The 23,161-nt window shown below is 51.2% G+C and overlaps 1 protein-coding gene across 1 annotated transcript; it reads right to left on the reverse strand.

The window, feature by feature from the left end:
* Window positions 1-3,099: 3,099 nt before the first annotated feature.
* LOC101398408 (uncharacterized) lies at window positions 3,100-13,672 on the reverse strand. The gene is made up of 3 exons (XM_014797395.2): window positions 13,508-13,672; window positions 6,529-6,613; window positions 3,100-5,327 (listed from the first exon to the last, which is right to left on the reverse strand). Exons 2-3 carry the CDS (start codon window positions 6,587-6,589, stop codon window positions 4,204-4,206), a joined length of 1,185 nt encoding a protein of 394 aa, XP_014652881.2. The 5' UTR covers window positions 6,590-6,613; window positions 13,508-13,672; the 3' UTR covers window positions 3,100-4,203.
* Between the last annotated feature and the right edge of the window lie 9,489 nt (window positions 13,673-23,161).

A 23,161-nucleotide genomic window follows, 5' to 3' on the forward strand; every position in this document is an offset into this window, starting at 1 on the left:
ATGAGGGCCTCCAGTCAAGGTTGCTGTCTGCAGCAGGAGGAGGGTGAACCATGTTTGTGGGGGTCATCCGCAGCCTCCAAGCTCTTTCACTCTTTCTTCAAGGGGCCTAGTAGGCTTTAGCTCAACATGCCATCCAGTCCAGCAGCAGTCCCCTGGGGACTGAAACTTAGGGCTCCACCCAGGTGCACCATGCTCCTCTTGACTGGGCTGTCAAGATGCTAAGATGCTGGGGTGCAGGCTTATGAACCCGTCTGTCTGCTGGTAGACAGGGAGAGGGTGAAGAAGTCCTAGTCCAGCGAAAGAAAGTAATGGAAGTAAAGGAAAGTAATGGAAGGAGCAACGTCTTCCATAGAGGGGCAGGAGACAATGGACCTCAGAGCAGGAGAGGGGGCCAGGCTGCAGGCCAGGGGGCAAGAAGGGTCCCAGGGGACCGTGGTTCCCAGGAGCCAAGGGTCAGTGCTTTTCTGGAAGTAGGGCAAGTCCAGTGATGCTGAAGGGGCAAGTCCACTGAGAACTGAAAAGCTTCCATTGGATGTATGGCTAGGTGGAAGTTCGTACTTTGTGACCAGTGCACTTAGGGGGAAAGAGCAGCGATGGAGCCAGATGGCTCTGGGTTGACGGGAGGCAGGGTGCTGACACTCCTTCCATGGTGGGGGGGTGGGGGGTTGCCAGAGCTGGATGGGCTATGAAGTTGAGGGTCTTTTTGACATGGCTGAGTTGAAAGTGCCTGGGAAGAATCCAGCAGAGAGACTGACAGTACAGGAGGGAGGGTTGCATGGTGGGAGCTGGCATCTCTGGGAAGGAGCAGCCTGGGACAGCCACCACTGGGAGGAACGGGAAGGAGCCACCAAGATTGGAGGGAAAGGACTACTAGGGGACAGTGAGGTCAGGCTTAGGTCAGGTGGCAGGAAGTGCTACCCACACTGGCCCAGCCTTGAGGTCACCATGTGGTTGGGGTGGGAAATGAACCCTCTGGGAATGGAAGATGGAACAAGCTCACTGGGCCAAGCTTGGCTTTTATTTTGGGGGCTCTGAGGGCCAGCAGAGCTGACTAGGGCCAGCTGTAACCCTGGAAGCCCACTGGCAGGCTGAGGAGGCCCCAGTGGGAGGGCTGGTCTGGGGGATCTACAGGGCACGAGCTTCAGCACCCCAACTGGCCGGCTGTGAGCTACAGTCACTGGGCAAGTGGGTCCAACACAGAGCCAGGGAAGGGCTTCTGGCCTACCCCCTGCTGCCCCTGGGCCCACTGGGGAGAGGGGACAGGAGGGGTGGGCACAAGTGCCCAGTGTGGATCTGAGGGGAAGCAGGGGCCTGCCTGGGGCCTGGCACCACTGGGGCATGTGAGGCAACACTGGGAGCCGCAGCGAGGATGGCTCCTGGTGAGGCCTCCTGAGGAGGCACTGCCTGCGAGTGGCAGAGGAACAGAGGCCAAAACCGTGACAGGGAGTGATGACTGGAGCTGAGGGACACCCATGGGACACATCCATTACCCAGACCTATGAGGACTGCTCCGCAGGAAGCAGGAGGGGCCCCGTGAGAGCAGATGGGCGGAGCGCCAGGACTTTTGGGTAATGACTGTTTTCACAGTCCCTCTGGCCCCCAGGCTAGGGAGGCCTGCTTCCAACCCTGTCCATCTTTGGCCTCAGTCACAGCCATTGAGGGTGCCGGGTGGGGGCATATTCTTAGAGCATTTTAGGCTCTGCGGGACAGAAGAGGCCTACTTCAGTGTATGTGCCTCCCTCAGCCCCCAAAGTGTGTCCTTGTGTTGGAACACTTTGTACCTTGAGGATGAGGACATAAACTGTCCCTGCCAGTTAGGGGGCTAAATGTAGTGTATTCAGTTTTGTCTACATCTGGTCTCATCTGCGGCTTCAGCTGTGCTCTTGTAGCACAAGGGGGAGGGAGGTCCCAACTAGATTCCTCGCCACCTCTGGGGAGATGTGGTTCCACCTGCCACCCTGCCACCTGCATGCCACATCTTGGCCACCTCGTGGGAGAGGCAGAGGTCCCAGCCACCTTATTAGGGTCCCCTTCAGAATGAGGCTCGACCATAAGCCAAATTCAGATGAAGCTCTGTGGAAGTCACTTTCTTGCTGTGAGGGGTTGGCCCGAGTGGGGGTGACAGAGTCTCTGGGGTTTTTTTGCAGTTTAAATTGGAAACAATCAGCATCCACCCCCGCTTGCTGCAAATGCTGGTGGGGAGGGGATGGGAGGAGAGAGAGGTGGGGGCCGGGGCAAGGCCTCCAAATCGGCTGGGATTGGGCTGCAGGTCAGGATTGAAAGGGCCAGAGTGGGATTCCAGGGGGCGTGGCTCCAGGAGGCCGGGCTCCAGGGAGGAGGTGGGGCTCAACAAGGGTGGGACAGCCGGGCAAACTGGAGCAATAACTCTCCTTCCACTGCAGTCCTGGACCTGAAGCCAAGCCATGGGGACTTTGATCCACCCCCTAGGCTCCCTTAGCTCTTCTGGCTCCAGCACTCAGGATGAACAGGGCTAGATTTAGCCTAGGCTTTGGGGAAGGGGTTGGGGGAGGGGAGATGGGAAAACCTCTTCTCTCCAAGGACCACGCACCCCAGGGATGCTCAGCTGCCCAGCCACTTCACCAGAGGCTGTTGGCTGTCTTTGTGAAGTGACAGTACTTCACTCTCCTGTGCAGCAGACGTAGCACCTGCCTCAGGGTCCCTCCCACCTCCAGCCACCCTGTATAGGTATCCCTTACATGGGAGGAGTTGGATCTTTAATTGGGTCTGTCACCCTCTCAGTGGGAAGAGGATAATGGTGTGGAGAGTTTAGATTCTCAGTGCAAGTCACCACCTGCCCCCAGTGCAGAGTCGCCTTCGTGGCCTCCTGTCCCCTCTGTTTCCTCCTCTGTAAAATGAGGGGCTGGAGTCAAAAATGACGTGTTTCTATGCTGTGATGGAAACGATCACAGTGCATGCTACACAGGCTTCTTACCCCTCGCCCCTTGGTGCAGCATCTTTCCGATGCACAAGACATCCAGTAGCCTCTGAAAGAACCAAAGACACCTCAGGCTTAGCTGACATGGGTCTGTAGGTACAGAATGCTCCTTTGAAAAATGAAAACATAGAGGCACTTTTCTCCTGGCTGTTTATTACAGAACAAAGAAAAAACGCACTGGCTTGAAACAGACGCCAGATTTCAAATGTAAAGGCAAAATACAAGGTGGCAATTAAAATGTGATTACACAGAGTCTGGACACTGAGAAAATTTTACAGGACAGTTGGCGTAGCTTTTCTATAACAGACACTTAAATATACATGACGATAATTGCAGATAGAAACCATCAAAGACAAACCCCAAATCAACTATTAATGTTTACAGACCTTTCCCCCCCCAAACCACAGAGCCTTACATCAAAACAAATACCGAAAGGCTGCAAACCAGGAACATCTCCCCTCCACCCTGCAAAGATGCTGCTGGAGAAGTGCAAACCTGGGGTTTTCTCTCTGTCTGGATGATACAGGGAGGACATGCTAGATTCTCAAGATGGACGGTAAAGCCAGAGCTCAGCTCACACGCTCTCTCTTCACCTCTCCCAAATCTACAGAACTCTCTCAGCCTCCCAGCAAATTTCCTCTGTGGGACACTTACGACAAAACGGCTTCTGCTGTAGTATGCTCATCAGGAAAGAGCCAGCGGAGACTGAAAGGTTTGCAAAAGAGACTAAGAGTCACACAAGGCGATAGACTCTTTTGTGAAAATGGAAATAAATGGCCAAGTGGTTTTCTATTTGGCGTCTATCAGTTTGCACAACACCTCTTGGTCATATCCACATCTCTCATTGCGTCAAAACCATAAGCGACTCAGACACCTGGCTTGTAAGGTATCGCTGGAGTGAACAACACAGTCTGCATATTTGCAACAATGTAGAATAAACACAAACAATGCATAATAAACACAACTCTACCGAAACCAAAGCCATCACTTTATTTACAAAGTCACAAAACGAAGTATAAATACTTCTGTCATTAATGTTTAGGAAAACCATTTACAAAATTTTCAAATATGTACAGGTAGCTTGAAAAATCACCAGCTTTCCATTTTGTCACAGGTAGAGAGAGGGATGGGCATGGGCTGATGCCACTCAAATTGTAACGAGGAAACAACCACGTGGCTGTCTGGGGCCAGCTGTGGATTTGCTCTGGATGCACGCCACTCCCCCGGGTGATGTCTGCGTGGGGTTTCTATGGGCATTTAAAGCTCCCAGCATTCTGGGCTGTGGCATTTTGGGCAGCAGCATGCTGTTCCAAAATGTCATCGATCAGCCTCAGGTTGCACACCCAGTCTTCATCTGGGCTTGCACTGGGGCCTTTCAAGAGAGCTTCGATGAAGTCCACCTCACTGCAGTCAGGTGGTGAAATCAGATCGTTTAGTGGAGGCTGGGGCTGGGGCAAAATGTCATAGGGTGGCAGCTCAGGGGGGGTACCCATTCTGTTAAATGGACCTGGGGACTGGCTGGCAGCAATGGCAGAGGCGGCAGAGGCAGCAGCGGCAGCAGCAGCAGCAGCCACGTAGCTTGGTGGCTCAATGCCCTGTATGGGACTCATGGGACCAAAGCTGGCCATACCCTGCTGGAGGGACTTGGTGGCGTTGAGCACAGGCACAGGCCCCCGCACTGGGCTCTGTCTGAGGCTCTGGTTGCCCAGCAGGCTGAAGCTGGGGCTGGCCAGGGTAGCACTGACCTTCTGGCCAGGCCTGCCTCCTGGGGCCATCTGATTGGGGGACACAACTGCCTGCTGCGATGGAAAGGCTGGGGCTACCAGCGGGACTCTCACGGGTGCCTTGGCGAAGATTGAGTTGCTATCAAAATGCTGCTGGATGCTATTATCTATTTGGCTTGGGGGTGGTTCCCTCGAGCCTGCCCTGGTCGCAGCTGCTGCTGCCACTGCTGCCCATGCAGCATCGTTGAACACAGTGGGCATTCTTGGCACACAGGGCTGTCTGAGCTGATGGGGACTCAGGGGCTGGCTGCCCAGGGGGCTGGGACGGAAGCCAGGCAGGGGCACTCCCGAGGAGGTGGTCTTGGGAATCTGCATACGCCGGCAGACAGAGCTGAGGCTGCCCAGGGGGTTCTGGGCTGAGCGTGAAGGTATAGTAAATGGGGGGCGGGAGCTGAAAATTCCTTGCTGCTTGCCTGGAGTCAGTGGGATCATGCCCATGCCCTCACGGCTCTGGTGCCTGGGGGGTGGGGTCATTCCTGGACTCAGACGGTTCTGAAGGATTCCAGCTCTGGGTGGCATCATGTGCTGGCTGGATGGGGGGCTGGCCTTGGTCCGGCTACACTTGGAGGTGACTTGTTCTTGGACGGCTATAGAAAGAGAGAAGTGGGGGTCAGTTCCAACGGCGTCCTCAACTTGGGCTGCAGCTGCTGGTGAGGAGCTACCAGCCCAGCACTGACCTCTCACCTTCTGCCCTTGGCTCCTACTGAGCATTCCCTGCTCCTCAACTCTTCTCAACATCCCCTGTTCCTCCATCCTCAGCCTGGACTGCAGTTCTTCTGGGAAGCCCTCCTAGACTCCCCGGGTCTGTGCTCACAGCCCACCCCCCGCCCCCCGACACCAAGAGCAGATCACAATGGACTGAAAATGCCAGCTTATCTGTCTGTCTTTTCAGGGAGATTGTAAGCCCCTCAGGGCCAGGGGATGGGTCTGCTTTTCTCCTCAGTAGTCTGTATGTGGGCCCGGCACTGCCTGCTCATTGCCGCTGGCCTGCCTGGAACTTGCCGCCCTGTCCCTGCAGCTGAAGCGTGCTTGACGTGCCACTCCAGCCTGGGCAGGTGGTACATTCAGCTGGAATTAGGCCCAAAGGAACAAGGGTTTTTGCACGAGAATGAAGGAGCAATGCTGCGATGGTGGCACTGGGCTAAAATAAAGATGCCGACACCTGTTGGAGGGCAAGCAACCTCTCCTGAGCCCCAAGGGAGAGTACCCTTGGCCTGGCCCAGTGTCACTACTGGCTGGTAAGGATTGTTTAATGCATGTCTCCCTGGCTAGTCTGAAAGCTCTGCAAAGTAGGGACCATGCCTGGTTTATGCTAACAGCTGTATCCTGGCCAAAAAGTGTTGGTTACAGTCATGGCTGCCATGGTAGGGTGCGGGCCCCTGCTATCTGTGGAGGCTCGGGGAGTCCCTGCCACAGGCTCTTTTTCATGGCCCACACCTGAGAGATGGCCTAGGACCCCACTAGAGCAGAAGGTTACTCCAGCAGTGGCGGAGGGGGGTGGGGAGAAGGGCAGGATCAGAACCCTAGGGGTGTACCTTTCTCCCATTGAGAATAACTGCTTTAAGGGGCCTCACTTGGTTTAATCAATCTTTTAAATTAAACAGTGATTTTGGAGTCATTAAGACCTGGTCTTCAATTGAGAGATCCAACTCGGGTGCTATTTAAGTGACTCGCAGATCTCCACTCTCTCCCTCAATGCTTACTCTGGAGTGAATTCTCATTCTCACCCCACCCTCACTACACGCCCTCTGGCCCGCCCCTTTGGGAATATTGACCTTAACTGCTTACCTTGAAACTGACTCATCTGTTGGGCGACATATGCACTCCGCTGTTCAGGGGTCATTGCCATAAGACCTGATCTCTGCTTCTCTTGCTAAACAGAAGATGAGAAAGACATGTTAGATTATGGCTACCAAGTAATGTTAGCCTTGGGATCACTGTGTAGGGACCCAGGACTTGGCTTTGGTGTAGCAGAAAGCATGAGTGAACACACCAACACACACTTGCATGCATGTCCCACCCTCCCGAGCAAAATTCCACAGGTATAAATAAAAGTAGGATTCTGCACCTGGGTTAAAAAACCAACTGCAGCAGCATAGGATGGGGCAGGAGACACCGAGCTTAACAGCAAGAGCGCATAGAAAAAAGATTCAGGCATTTTGGATGTCCTTCTGCTCAGGATGGGTCAGCAGTGAGATGTGGTCACCAAAAGAGCAAATGTAACATTAGGCTGCATTAATAGAAGCGGAGTATGTAGAAGGAGGGAGGTGACAGTCCTACACTACTCTGCCATGGCCAGACCATGTCTACAGTGCTGACAAAAGTGTGGGCATGCCAGTCTCAGGGAGACCCAGAAGAACTGACTGCATTCAGAGGACACTAAGCAATGGGGATAGGGTTTGGACTCCAAACCACACAGACAAGGAATAGCTGAGCAAACCAGGGATGCCACGGCTGGGGCAGAGCAGACTCTGGGCTATGTGGTGGGAGGTGCCCAGCCTCTGCAGGGCTCTCATGGGGAAAGGGCCAAGGCTTGTTCTGGGTGGTCCTGGCATGACAGCAAGATGATCACACGGTCAGATGGATGCACTGTCCGACACCCGGAGTAGCCACTCACTGCCAACTTCCCTTCGTTCTCCTGAGTGGCTGCAGCAATGGGCAATTGGGACGAGCTTCCCGTCCCCATTGCCAAGGTGGGTGGGCAGGGGGAGGAGCCAATATTCAGGGCCGCAGTCCCAGTACTGAGTCTGGGAGCGGCTCAAGGGGATAGCCAAGAGACAACAAGATGAGGGCCCAGAGAAGGCACGACTTGCCCTGAGACCCTCAGCCATTCGGTGCCAGGTTGTGACTGAGACCCAGGACTGACTCCCAATCCAGTGCTCACCCGCTGCCATCTCTCTCCCCGTCTCAAGAAGCCTGCTTGCTAGTGTGCCAACAACCAAGGCAGCTCCGTCAGGGAGCACCCCCTCAGGTCCACTTTCTGAGCTGTGTCCCCTCAGATGCCAGAAGACCTGCCCCCACAACATGGGCTGCCTGTGCAGGGCCTGCTCCTGGGCCTGCTCTTCTGCGCTTGCTCGGTGGGGCTGGTGTGGTTCAGGGGCGGGGCGGAGGGCCGGCACTTGGGAGAGTGCCCGGCTCCCAGGCCTGGCGGCCGCTCCTGGCCTCAGTTCCTGCCAAGGCAGAGAGGATGAACACATGGCACCGGGCAGACTACACCAGAAGCGATTTCACCATCCCGCCCTGAGCCTGCTTCCTGTCCGAGCTCTTGTGCCCCCTCCCCTGTGGCTGCTGGGTTATGGGCGGTGGGGATGCTGAGTCTCAGCCTACCGTGGAGCTGGGGGGACAGGACAGCCTCCACGCGTGCTCGCTGTACCGAGCATCGCACACCTATTATTTCACATCGTCTCGCCAACAACCCTTTGAGGTCGGCTCCTCTCTCATCCCAGCGTTACCGTTTTGGACGCTGAGGAACACAGAGGCCACGTGATCACTCAAGGCCACGCCATCAGGAAGTGGGGGAGCGCTGGGTCTGCCTGAGCTGCTCAGGATGGGCAGGCATTTCTGAAGGCAGCACTTTCACTTCTGTTCTTCACTTGGACCCTGACACCAGCCCCGGGGATCTGGGCAGAGTTTTGGCCCCCAGCTCACTGATGTGGCGTCTGAGGCTCAGAGGTTAAATGACTTGCCCAAAGCAACATGGCTAGGAAGTACAATGTCTCCTAACTGCAGATCCCGTGCTTCCGCCTCTCCAGCCTGCTTCTGGGGATGCCTCCTGTGGCTGGGTAGGTCTACACCAATCCTAACTCCGTCCCCACTGGCTTCCCCATTAGTTTCAGCAAATAACACAGTTGTACAGGGCGGGGGCAGGGCAGGTGGAGGCTACAGAGTGCGACGGACGAAAAAGCAGTGGAAGGGCAGGAGAGTCCAAAGGGCAGGAGGTAGAGAGGAAAGACCCCCAGGGCATAGGAACAAAAGGCAGGCTGGGCTGGGCAGGAGTCAGAGGGTGGAGGCACTGGGGAGTGTCTGCCAGATGAAAGAGGCTTCTCAAACAGTCCAGGATTACAGGGACAACGGGATGTTGGCGAGTGTTCGTCCAAGGAAGCACAAGGTCCAGAGCATCCAGAGTTCAAGGGAAAATCTGGTTAGGCATGGCTACAGAATCTCAAGTCCAAACAGTGCAGTTGACACTGGTCTGCCTGCGGGGCTGGGCCTCTGGCGTCCTGGGGCGCTGCCATCAAGCGAGGGTCTCTTCATACCGCTGGGGCATCCAGGGGCACCGCCGGCACTCTGCTCCCTGCCTGGTCCTGTTGTCCCTAGCATAGTGAGCCAGAGCATTCTCTCCAGGCCTCCCGAGGAGGCTGCTTCCTTTGTTTTGCAGACAGGGCCCCCATCCTTTGTTCTGAATCAATGTGCTCCAAAGATAAGCCCCAAGAAAACAGTTGTTGCCTTTTGACACTGACAATTGGAATCAGTGGAAAATGGAGAAAACAGGAAATGACAAATGTTTTCAGAGACCAGGAGGAAGTGGTGGCTGCAAGTTGCTGCTTAGTGCTGGACACTCGTGAAGGCTGGCCCAGACAACCTGTGGCTTTCCATAAGCACAGTTATGGAGGAGGTCAGCAAATGACTCATTTCTCTAGGGCTGCAATTGTCATGGCGCTTGGTCCTATTGTGCCAGGTGACACTGACAGGGCAGTGTCAGGTGGGCCCTGTGTGAGCCTAGGTGTGCTTCCTCCATGGTGGTCACTATCGCGAGCCTGGGGCTAGGGCCACCAGGAAGTCTCCCAGTGAACTAGGGCCCAGCTCTTCCCTGTCACTCCTCTTCCCAGTCCCATTCAGCCCAGCAGCCACATTCACAGACAAGTCTCAGTCAGCATGGTGACCAGGGAAGTCCTAGGGCTGCCTTTCTAGAACTTCATACTGATGCCCAGGAAGCTGCACAGCCCCTGACTTCTCAGGGGGCTCATGGAGGGCTGGTGTTTATGTGTGTGTGCAAGGCAGGAGAGAGAGGCACAGGGCCAGGCCCGAACCCCACCACTGCCCGCTGGCACAGCTGAGCCCAACACAGGGCCTAGCAGCAGGCCAGACCAGGCGCTGTGTCAGCTTCACCCTTCAGCCACTGCAAGCAAATGTCTCCCGTATGCCCTGTGCAATCACCTGGATGCTTCCTCCCAGCACTGCAGGGCAAGAGTGGTCTCGTTACTGATGCAACTACTTCATCAGGCAAAGGGATCCTCTAACTGGATAGTGGATGGGGCAGAGGCAGAAGGGCAGATGATCAGCAGGACTCACACCCAGATGCCCACCAAGGGTTCCTGGATTTCAGCTGGATTCAGACTGGTTACTCGCCCCATGATCCCTGGGAGGAGAGCATTCTGACTGGGAAGAGGCTTCCAATGGAATAGCTTCTGGGGGACAGCAGGGAATGGAGCCAAAGCTGTATTTTGTTAGGCACATTGGGGCAGGGAAGGAGAGAGGAGGGGGGAAGGAGAGAAGAGGGGAGAAGGAGAGAGGAGGGGGAAGGGGGAGAGGGAAGGAAGGGGGGAGAGAGAGAGAGAGAAGGAGGAAGAGGAGAAATGGAACAGGGAAAGAGGAGGTGGGGGAGGAAGAAAAGAAGATGGGGGAGGAGGAGGAAGGAGAAGGGAGGGAGGGGGAGATTTCTTTTTCCACCACTCGGAAACTCCTGCCTCCTTTCCCAGCAGACACTTTCCCGTGAGTGCCCCCACCCAAAGCCAGCCTGCCATGCAGCAGAAAGCACTCAGCTGTGTGTTAAAGGTTCAAAGGTTAATGAGCCCTAGGGTGTGAGTTTCTTTATTACTCTACTAGGAAGAGCATCTTCTTTTATAGTTTTTGGAAGCCACATTTGGAAACAAATCACGCACCCTTCTGACTTCTCCTTTGAAATGACAGAAAGACAGCATTCTGCATGGAGACCACAAGATCAAGCCCTGAATTCTGGAGGCTCCCACGCCCATATGGATACGTACATGTCAGACCCATGGGCTCTGGCTCACCATGGCCCAAGGACAGAGGCAACAAGACTTTTCCATCAGAAGCCCTCTTTAAGGGGGTGTGGATGCTCTTAGGTGAAAATTCTCCTTTGGTGTCCTTCAGAAACTACAGGGGCTTCCTACAGCAACTGGTAGGTGAGGTTCACTGGTTCCTAGGCTCTCCTAACTCTCAGAGCCTATGACTCAGTTTCTCCAGAGTGCCTTCAGAGGAAGCAGGACCATCGGGAGTGATGAGTGTGCATCAGGCTGCTTCTCTTCCATGCACACCACTGAGGCCAAGATCTCGGGTGGGGGGGTTCTGCCGAACGCCTGCCCTTTTGATTGCCTTTGCTCCCAATGCCTTTCCCTGCCCAGACCGTGGCCAGTGAGATGGGGGCCTCATTGACTCTGGGGTCCCCGGAACGAACCTGCCCAAATACCAGATGGGAAGGTAGGGTTTACTTGGCAGGCACTGACTCCCTCTGCCAGTCAGCTGACACACAATTCTCAAGGGTCTATCATGGGCCAGCCCCTGTCCCAGGCAAGGAGACAGCACTGTGCGTCTCTACTCTCATGGAGCTAACAATGGAGGGGGAGACTGACAAGACACAAGTAAATAGATCAAGGAAGATCCCTTCAGATGGTTATACATCTTCTAAAGAAAATGGGGCAGAGGGAAGGGATTAGAGGTGGATCAGGGCAGGGGACCCTGAGGGCGAATCGGAACCTGCCACACCATTCTCTAAGCCAGGAAAAACCTGGGGCAACAGTGGCCTGCTGGGGTCTTTCTTTGCCCCTCTGGGCCCCTGGGGCAGGAGCCAGGGACCACCCCCATGGTGATGGTGCTGCCCTTGGGTCTGAACCGTCTGAAGCTGTCCCTGGGGGCTTTACGAAATCAATGCCATCAAAAGCGAATGGCAGAGGGCTGGCCCCATGGCTTAGCGGTTAAGTGCGCGTGCTCCGCTGCTGGCGGCCTGGGTTCAGATCCCGGGCGCGCACTGATGCACCGCTTCTCTGGCCATGCTGAGGCCACGTCCCACATACAACAACTAGAAGGATGTGCAGCTATGACATACAACTATCTACTGGGGCCTTGGCGGAATAAATAAATAAATAAATAAATAAATAAATAAAATTACAAATGATTTAAAAGCGAACGGCAGAGATCTGTAGGTCAGCTTTTCTACTCTCCATTTTGTCTTTCCACTTGTCCTCCAAATGCACGAACTCTAGTCTGACTCCACCGCGATCCCAGGGGTTTCAGGGCTGCCTGGTGCCGGAAGGGCCTGGTCTAAATGTTGGGAATGATCCCGGGGCAGAGAAAACAAATGTCTTTGCAGCTCGCCTTTCTTCTTCCCCTGTGGTGCCTGCGTCCTCCAACTTGCACTGAGTCTGGCCTTCCTGAGTCACCGGCTGAGCTGGCGAGGTCCTGTCCCTCATAGCCCCCTAGGTGGGCCCAACTTCCAAAGCTTCTTATGGAAGATTTGGGGGCCAAGCATCTGCCCCACCCCTTGGCTTGGAAGAGACATCACAAGGTGGGGGACAGGAATTCTTGAGGCAAGCTAGCTGGGATCCTCTCATTTTTTGACTTCTGAGGACAGGGAAGGGCAGGGCAAACCGGGGTGGAACACAGAGACATCCTGAGTGGACGATGTCCCCATTCATTTTGCTAATTCTGTTTTCCTGGCAGCTTTGTGCTGGACAAGATTTCTGGGTTTCAGCTGAAGGGTGAACAGCTGAAGAGCACTGTGACTCTGAGAGTACACAGAGAAAAGGGGAGAAAAGGAAAGAGAGGAAAATCAATAGGCCTTGAATGGAAAGCACCGCTTGTTCTTCCAGGCCCGGGCAGGCGGGATAAAGAGAACAAGGCCGTACGTACCAAAGCAGCATTTCCATTAAAGGCCAGAATCCTGGAGGCCCTCTCAGCCTGATGACCATCTTCTGATCACTATCACTTAGCAAATGCTCAGTTCTCCAGTTTTCTCTGCAGATAAGGCGGGTGTACCGTGCACATTGATATTTCATGCGCCAGAACAACAACTCCACGTTCCAAATGAAATTCTCTGCAGAGGCCCACTCTGGCTGGCGTCCACCATCTTGCTCTTATGACCACTAATGTGACTGTTTAGGGCAAATCGAGCCATTCCTTCTAGACTCTGGAGGATGATCCAAACTCACAGCCATCTTGGACAGGCTTGGCTTGGGTTCCTTCCGTCTGCCCTCCCCGGGCTACCAGTCCTCCAGTGGGGCGATCCGATTTCCCACTTTGAGGGTGCGAGAGTCCTGGGTTGGGGTCAGAGAACACCTCGGGGTGTGGAGTCCACAGCAGATCGCTGGCGGGAGAGGCAGTTCCTGAGCACCCACTAGGTATGGAGCAGGCAGGCACAGGGGGAATTCGGAGGTACAGAAGTGCAGCCTCTGTCCCCCTCAGGCTCCCAGTCTGGCCGCAGGGACAGACAGGCAGGGAAGGAACTGGGGTGCTGGAAGGTGTTCGGCAGGGAGGGAGCAACTGCACCCAGGGCAATCCCCACTCATTTCCCTGGAGGTGAGGCTGAGGCACCTGGAGCACTCTGCTTGCTTGGGTGGTCTCTTTGCCAAAGACTGGCCGGGACACAGTAGAGAAAGCACTAGAAATCCCTCATAGGTGTACAGAGCTTTATGGGCTGTCACCTCCTGTGTTCCTCCCAACAACCCTGTGAGGCAGGCGGGCAGGCTGAGCAGGGGACTGTGCCCCGGTTGACAGATGAGGAAAGCGAGGCTCAGGGGAAGTGACTTACCTACGGCGTCGCAGCTAGGCAGTAGTGGAGCAGGCACCTGCCTCCAGGCCTTCGGATCCCAGCCGCCCCAGGGCGCTGCCTCTGAGGTGCTGTACGAGGAGGTGACTCGGGCCAGCTCATGAGCAAAGGAGCTGCCGGGCAGGAAGGACTCGCTCCCCAGGGCCTGGCAGGATGGGGGCTGTCGCCCGAGGCTGACCTGGGGGGGCCTGGCTTCCCCAAGCTTGCAGGCTTTGTCTACATGAGTCTACAACAACCGATTGAACAATCCATCAGCTGCTTGGCCACGAAATGGTTCTGACTGATCTTGTCAGTGCCCTGACCGCCTAGCTGGGTCGTTTGGGTGTTGTGGTTTACACACCAACTGGCCTGGGGCAACAAAACCAAACAGCTTTGCGGTCTTAATTGTCTTGGGTCATAGACTCCTTTGAGAATCGGTCAAAAGCTACGGTCTCTCTCCACAGAAAAAGCACTTACATTGGTGTCTCCCCCTTCCCAGCCCACCAACAGTTTACATAGAATTTCAGGGGTTTTCTGGACCACGACACCCATCCGTGGATCTCAGTTAAGGATCCTCTGCCTTGACCAGTCACTGTCTTGTTGGAACCGGGAGTAAAGCTAGGTCAGATAGTTCGTTCATCGGCAATGACCTTGACCAATCCCGATCCCACTCCACCCCCCTTCCCCCTACAACAGAGCACACAATTAGAAACTGGTTTGTAGGTATGCGTGTGTAGACATGCTGAGGATCTGCAAAACCAAAGAGTCAAGTGTCAATCTCACAGCAGCCCCGTCCTGAACTGCAGCCCTCACTGCACTTCACCTTGCCAGGGCACCAAAGGTTTCAGGGCTCGTGGGTGGGTGGGACCTCCCCTTCCCATCATGTTTTAGAAGACAGGGATTTCACCAGAACTGAACGTATGACCCAATTCTTTCAGCCAAATGCAATTAGAAAACCTCACACTTGATATCCATGTCAGAGAAAGCTTCGAGACTCAAATGAGCTGCTGCTAGAGCCCTGACATCCTGACAAGCACACCAATCACTTGGCAACAGTGGTGTCCAACTAGGGGAAGCCTGCCTGGATGAGAAGTTCTTTCTATGTGAAACAGCCTCTGACTCTCACACTTTTCTCTTAATACCTGAGCTGCGAGGGATGGTCTGTGTCTCCCATCAAACATCCCAGAAGAAAGGGAAATATTTATCCCCCAAGTCAAAGCTAAACAGTTGGAGTCAACTTAATTCATTGACATAAACACTTACTAAGCACCTACTGTGGGTGAGTCTCTGTGATGGATGATGGGCCAGGAGATACTTAGATGCGTTATTTGAAATAACAGTAAATTCGCCACCAGTGAATTTATCGAGCATTTGCTATGCACCAGGCACTAACCCAAGTGCTTTCAATATTTGGTCTCACGCAATCCTTACACGCAGCCGTATGAGGCAGGAACTATCACTGTCCTTATTTTACAGATGAGGACACTGAGGCCAGAGAGATGAACTAAGTTGCCCAAAGTCACACAGCTAGTTAGTAGTAGAGCAGGATGCAAACCCAGGTTTGCCTGGTTGCCAAGCTTAGACATAGTTTGCCATAGTGTATGTGTGTGTGTTCAGTCATTAACTTGCCATATGGAAAATAAGTTTTGAAATGTAGAAACCGTTAAAATGTGCCATTAAGAAAAGTACAGGCGAGGTTTTACAAGGGGGTACCAGACAAATTTTTAAGAACAATTATAAATACTTAAAGATGGGACTAGGAACACGATCTAACTACCTAGAGACTTTTAGAGGTGACACCCCTCTCCCAAAACAAAACCAAAACACAACATGGAATATTCTCATCAAGTAAGCTCGCTGCACTTGTGAAACGAACCTTCTTGGCCATTCTGACAGTACACCAGCCACAGAGGGCCCAGGGCCCCCCCTCCGGGTGGTCCGTTTGTACAGAGCTGAGCTCACTGGCCAGCTGCAGCTTCATTTCAGCAAGCTCCAATTTGTCCTTGGATCAAGGTCGGCTGGGACATGAGCAGAAATGTTGCCTTCTACAACTGACATTCTTTATGCCTGTGTACCTAGCTCCTTGATAATTTTAAACAATATTTTATAGCCACACTGGAGTTTTTACAATCCCAATACGCCAATATTCCTAAGGTCCTGTTACTTGCTCGCTCCCTGACAGCACATTCTAGAAGCAAGGAACAGGGCTTATTTGTAGGGACTGAAGCACTTTAAGCGTATGCTCAGGAATCCCTGGTAGCTTCATGTGACTTGTAGGATATTAGTGATGGGTCAAGAAACAGGCCCCCCAGCAGCGTTAACATACGCTTGCGGCGCCTCAGTAGTTCATCAGGCAGGAAAAACTGCAGGTGGCACATGGAAATCACCAGCGGCAGCAGATGCCCCCACGGTGTGGGCAGTTCTGTTCAGCAGCAACTGGGAGCGGGCCTGGAGCCACTCGGTCAAGCGGAGCAGAACGGGAGCAGGCACTTCGCAAGCCCCAGTTAAAAACCGAAAGAAAGAAAATAGATGCGATTCAGTCTTGACTCTGACTGACAAGGAGCTTTATAGCTGATGCTCGTGCGTCTTGTCCATTTTATTTAATTTGGAAAAGAAACTGCTTATCCCACACCCTATAAGCGTGAGGCCCCACTTCCGAAGAAAAGGTTCTCGGGACATTTCAACTCCAATAAGTTTCCAAACATAAGGTAAATCCATCTCTCTCTTTGGAGTCATTGAAAATCTCGGAGAAGCAACTCAATCAGTGATTGGTAGGCTGGGTCCACATGATTCCAAACTTCATAGACTTAGACCATGGCCTGGGTAGCATCTGATAGAGGTGCCTGATTTCACAGAGCTCACACCCACTCAGTACCCTGGACCCTGGACTTCCCATGATTTCCAGAGAGCTTGCTGAAAGAGGGTTGGCCCAGGGCCACTCCCCCTGAAAAAGTCCTCCAATGGCCTGCAGCTGCCTAGAGACACAAGCACATCCTGCTAAGTTCTGCTCTTTGGGATCTCCATCCCTTGGCCACCTGCTCTCTCAGCAGCCAGGTTTCGTGTTGCGTAGTGTCATGTACTCTCCCCTCTAGTCACACTGATCTCCACGGAGGTCTCTAGACAGGCAACTACATGTGTTCAGCCCTCTGTGCTTGTGCTCCTTGGTTTACCCAGCCTGGAATTCCCTTTCTCCAAGTTTCCACTCTGGGAATCCTGCATGGCCTTAGAGTTCTAGCTCCTCCACCCTGGGAATTCTGCCTCTCCTTTGGCCCAGCTCTTGTGGCTGAACATCTCTGGCTGACTGAACATCCTTGCTGGGCCAAGTCTGAATCATCTCTGGTGCCCAGACAGTGCCTGGCACAGGCAAGGGCTCAGCAAATACTTGGAAACTTCAATGGACCTTACTCTGTTATGAGATTGGCATGATGTCCCAGGCACTTGGGAGATGCCAATCTGGTGAGTGCTGTGCTGGTCTCTTTTTGGGATGAATATCAATGATAAACTGAGCCTTGACCCTCATTTGAGCACATATACTCATCCCTTTTCAATGCTGTTGGGTTAATAAAACCCATCAATAGAACAGGGGGAGATCATAATTACACTATGACAATAACATCAGCTAACACATTTACTGAGCATGCACTGTATGCTGGGCACTGAACTCTGTGTACACGTACATTGGAGACTGTCCCCAGTTTACAAGACAAGGAAGTGGAGATAGGTTTACCCAGTACACAGTGGCAAGGTGGGGTACAGATCTGGATCTGATTTACAGAGTGACTAAAACCCAAGTAACTCCCAGGTTTGGAAGTACAGAGGCTCCTTCTTTGCACATGGAGAAGACCAGTCAGGTGTCCTCCTTCATTCACACTAGAGTGAAGAGCCACATTGTTGGCTATCCTGTGACATCATCACAGCTCAAATGGGCTCTGGTGCAAGGATTTCAGATTATGACTAATCCCCATAGTCAGCTGCTTTGCAAGAAGCAGGTGACTGCTCTGCCTTTATAAATTATTGACTGGATTAGACATTGGCTCAATCTTCTCTGCCATGGAGAGTCAAAAGGAGGTACATGTGCATTTGCAAGGTTATAGTTGTATACTATAATTCCACTGGTTTCTGGGAGCTTGTAGATTTCTAGACTTAATCATCCTGGGAGTTCATGCAACAAATCCTGAACTTATGCTTTTCTGTCTCTGGTCTTTACTAACCATGTAGCAGAGGTGAGCAGAGAGACCCCAGGAGAGGGAACTGAAGACTTGGTGTGTTTGCCAGCAACTCTCAGAGCCCATGGTCCTTCACGGCTGGGCTGACTTCAGAAGTCAGCTCCAGCTGCTGAAGTCACTAGTGAGATGAACATGCTAGGGTACTAAACGTTATCCAGATAGCCCAAAGAAGTCAACACAGAGCTGTGGAAGAATCTGGATCTTTGGGCAAATTGGTGAGTGTCCCTACATGTCAAACAGAGGTGATAGGAGACATCTTTGTAAATTTGAAGTAATGCATTGGGAAACCAGGAAAATGTTATGTGAGTCAGACTTCTTAGCCTCTTGCTTGTCATTACCTTTCTTGGCCAAGTGCAAATGGGATTTCAATATAAAACAACCACATGGGCCGGCCCCGTGGCTTAGTGGTTAAGTGCGTGCGCTCTGCTGCTGGCGGCCCGGGTTCGGATCCCGGGCGCGCACTGACACACCACTTCTCCGGCCACGCTGAGGCCGCGTCCCACATACAGCAACTAGAAGAATGTGCAGCTATGACATACAACTATCTACTGGGGCTTTGGGGGGAAAAAAATAAATAAATAAAATCTTTAAAACAACCACGTGTCTATTAATAACAATACAAGACAGCTATACAACTTAAGTCTGAGATTTTGTAAGGAATAGAATCCCAGAAGCTCTATAAGTAGCATTGTCCAACAGAAGTTTCTGAGATGATGCTGAATCGTCTTCCCAGAAAGAATAGAATGCTTTACACCTGCACTGTCCAATATGGCAGCCACTGGCCCATGTGGCAATTGAGCACTTGAAATGTGGTGAGTGCAAATGGAGAACTGAATTATTAATTTTATTTAATTTTAATTAATTTAAATTTAAATAGCCCCATGTGGCTGCTGGCTACAGTGCTGGAGAGCACAGCGCTTTGGCATACTGGCTAAGAGTGCAGGCTCTGGAGAAAGAGGTTCTGGGCTTGAATCAAGGATTTGTTACTTCTTAGCTATGTAATTGTGGGGAAGTTACTTGACCTTTCTGTGCCTTAATTTCCTCATTTGTAAAAAGGAGGTCATAGTTGTGCATTATTCACAGAGTGGTGGGGGTTATGCGGATTTACTGAATTAACACATATGCAGTGCCTGCGTGTTATATGCACTCTCTAAAGGTTAGTTAGTGGTAGTATTAATTAACGATAATACCTCTGCCATGTATCAAGCACTTTTATCATGCTCCAGGCACTGTCCTACGAATTTTACACGGGTTAGCCTGGAATTGGACATGCTGCTCTAGACGTGGTCTGGCGAACATAGCTCAGGAAGGCTATCATTTCTCCTATCTTTTGGTAAAATAGACTAATAATAATGGTAAACAATGATGATGATAATAATTTTAGAAACATTTATTGAGAACTCAACATAAGGCACTGGGCTCAGCCCTTGCTCGGGGTCATTTCAATTAATTATTTCTCAGAACAATCCTATGAAGAAGGTACTATTATGATCCCATTGTAAAGATGAGGAAACTGAGGCACAAAGAGGTTAAGCAACTTGCCCAAAGTCACTTGTTAGTAAGTGCCAGAGCCCAGACATTGTCTGACTTCAAAGTCCATGCCCTGAATTTTGCTTAATCAAATTGCCCAACTGAAACCTTTGCTATTGCTATAAGCAGACCAGCAGCAAGAAGATTCTGGAGGGCCGCTAGGGTTCCACAGCTGTGCAATGGCTGCTGGGCTGGTTACTGTGTGACCCAGGTGTTCTTCTCTTTTTACAACAACTGTATCCTAAAATGAAGATACCTCCAAGTTGGGGAATTTCTGTTCTGATACGTGTGGTACAGGGGTGGGAGGGAGACAGGGCTCACTCAAGAGGTTCTGCAAAGAAATCAAGGGTAGCACCAATTCCGCCCATTTGCTGGATCTCTTCTGTAAATTTGCATTTTGTAAAAGTTTCCTTTGAGCTTTTCTGGATTTTTCCTCTATAAATGTATGTAATTTAATTGTAATATCTCAAAATTTAAATGTCTAGGGCTGACTAAAATTGGTGGGGTCCAAAATCAAGTTCACTCAGTCAATCAAGTTCTCAGACTTGGAATTTAATCACAGAATTAAGTTCAATTGGTAAATTGCTACTCTGCCTAGAGAAAAAAAAATAACCCAAGAACACAAAAAGGTAAAAATCAATAATGTATAAATTATATAAATTTATATAATTTATATATAAATTAAGGAATGAAGGAATAAATATCTTTTTTCTGCAACATTAATTCCAATGAATAAGCAAGTGGCATGTTAACTCCCTGGGGTAGAGACTGGCATACTCCTCTGTATGTCCCACAGTGCTAGGCCCAGAGCAGGTCTGCAATGCACTCTGACGTTTAGGTTGGCCATTTTCTGAGGGGTATTTTTGCAGAGTGGCCAGTGCTGCGCCTGTCGTCAGTAATGCTGGGTAATGAGGTAGGTAGACTCTGTGGTTGCTCAGGCTAGGTGGGCCACTGGGAGTCACCCTGAGAGCAAGGTGAGGTCAAGAGCACAGCCATGGGGAACATCAGGGGCTGGCTCAAAGGGCAAGGGAATCAAGGCTCTCCAGAGTCTAGAGCCTCAGCAGCCAGGAGAGGCCTGTGGCACTAGTTGCTCTAACAGCTTCCAGAAGGTTCTTATTCTCTCATGATGGTGATAGCTATCATGTACCGAACATGTACAACACGCCAGGCACTGAGTGAAACGCTGAACAGTTTTTATCTCACTTAATCCCTGTGGCAACCCTGAAAGATGAGTACCATTATTATCCCCCTTTTATAGGTGAGGAAAATAAGGTTCAGATAAGCAAAGTCACTTGCTCAAAGTCACATGATAAGTATCAGAGCTGGAAGCCAAACCTGGGTCTGACTTACTTACTCCAAAATCCAGGCTCTTAATCACATATACTAAAAATGCAATGTCCAAAGCATAACCTGTATGCTTATGCATACTGACGTCCTCCCCCCACTTCCCCCAGTGTCTCCCCACTGAGTGCAGTAAGCATTGCCAACAGGCCCCGGGTTCCAAAGGAGCCATCCAACTAACCATCACATTTGGGCAACCGAGGAAGGGAGCGGCAGGATTTCCTTTGGAGACTTCCGGATTTAGACGGCAGATTTAATGCATGCATCTCAATTCACTCCCTCCCAAAGTCCTATTAAAATTACAGTAACGGTTTTATTTTGTTTTTAGACACAATCCTGCAAGGATAAGGAGAATGCTCCAGGAGATAACAGCATCATAATTTCCCAAGCTCAAAAGTAGCTAGACCGAGGTTAACTGGCTACACCACGCCAAGGAAGCTGAATCACAAGATGGCAGAGGGGAAAGCAGAAAAGCAGCTTGGTCTGGACAGCAGAATCTTCATCAGGTTCAAGAACAGCAGCCCCAGGTGGTCTCTGGAGGGGCGTGGCTGATGTAATGGGGTAGAGCCCTGAATTGCCTCCCCGACTCCACATCCCTGGGTATCTGCCTCTCCCCCACCTTGGAAGAGATCTGGCTTGACCATTTGCTGCTGAATTTCCTACTCTGCCTTCCGGATCCTGCCACCAGGACCAGCTGAAGAGACTCATTCCACCCCACAGAGGTGTTCTGCACTGACCTCCAGCTGGAGGTCTTGGATGCCCACTGTGGCCAGCTGGAAACCAACACAGAGAGTAGCCCCATCCCTCTGGCCGTATTTCTCCTGCATGTCCAAGACCATGCCCATGATTCTGCTGGGTGTCCTGACAGAGGTGGGCTCTATACATTCCCAGGTCCAGCGTGCCTTTAGCCACTGACTTCCCTAAGAGGGGAGCTGGGGGCAGCTTCTCTTCTTCTGGAAGCCTTCATCTAACAGTGGTACTATGACTCTTTGCTGCTTATGCACCTAGATTATGCTCGCCGGTTCTTCAAAACGAAGCAACTGCTTGTTTAAGACTTCATTAATAAGCGGTGAAACTATTTAGAAAAGAAGAGAATGATTGTCAGAATCAAGATAGTGGTCGCCTCTTGGGGGAGGGAAAGGCTGTGATCAGAAGGTCTACTTGGGTGTCGACAACATTCTATTTCTCAACCTAATCGGTGATGACACAGGTTTTCACTTTACATTTCTTCTTTACACTGTACATATGGGCCTTGTACACTTTTCTGTATCTATGTTATATTTCACAATAAAAGGAAAAAGCTATATACATAGCTTGATGCCAGTAATGTGAAGTATATATTTCTGCATTGAAAAAAAGTAATGAAGTACTATACTCTAACATGTTAACAGTGGTTATCCCTGGCTTATTTATATATTTCATATTTCTATATTTTATTATCTCACGGAGTTTGTGTTTTCTTTACACTTTTCTGCATTTTCTAAGTTTACTACAAAGAGCACATATTCCTCTTGTAATCAGAAGATCATAGAAAGTATTGAAAAAAGACAAGGTCCCCAACAAGGATTGAAACTAATACGGATGAACACAAAATAGATGAGATGAACCATCTGTGGAAATCTATGCAGAAGATAACTCCCTAGAGATTGGTGATGCGCCTGATCTAACTAGGATGAGCTCGAAGCTCGCCAAGGAGCCTGGAGTGTATTCGAGTCGGCTCTCGGAAGTCAGGACAATTGTTATCTCTGGGAAGAGGGAGGGCTTCTAAGATATTTTGAATGTTCTATTTCTTAATCTGGTTGGTGGGTACATGGATGTTGGTTTTATTATGCTATGTTTTATACACTCTTCTGTAGGTATCATACTGATTCAAAAAAATCAGGATTAGAAAAACCCAGGAATCATGCAAGTAGAAAATATGGTGCTATGTCAAAGGAACAATTCAAGTCATGTAAAATCATCATCATTTAGAGGTTAAGGTTAGGGTAGGGTCAAGGCTGCAAGGACCGAGCCCAGCAACTCTTCATGGGATTTAGCACTGGCCTGGGGTTGGCTCTCTGAGTTCTTGTCAGGAATGCCAACCCTTCTGGGGCTCAGGATTTGGGCCTGCCTTCTTCCCCCAGATTCTGTCCACACAGACGCACAAGTTGGTATTCCAACTACAAATGAACCCATGCTTTCCTGCTACTCCTCTCTCTTATGGTTACCTACCTGGTCTCCTTCCTTCCTTCCCTGTTTGGGAGAGGGACATCATTCTCTGCTTTCCTTTTACTGAGGCCTCACCTCTGTCTTCTGCTGACCCATTCTGTCTCCTCTCTCTGCTACCCTAACACTTTTTGTAACTTGAGGAGAAATGAGAAATCACCTACTCAAGTCATTCTCTGTAGATGAAGGAGAGGTCCATGCTTTGCTCAAGATTGCCACACAATGGTTAAGCCTTGCCCTGGGAAAACTACTCTCATGATCACACAATCTCCCCTGCCAGGTAAGTACAGTATGGTGGCTACCAGGGGCAGAGGGGAGGGGGTCATGGGGAGTTGTTGTTTAATGGGGAGAGAGT

Source organism: Ceratotherium simum, chromosome X (genome assembly GCF_057802395.1).
Source record: "Ceratotherium simum simum isolate JZ-2026a chromosome X, ASM5780239v1, whole genome shotgun sequence".
Classification (NCBI taxonomy): Eukaryota; Metazoa; Chordata; class Mammalia; order Perissodactyla; family Rhinocerotidae; genus Ceratotherium; species Ceratotherium simum.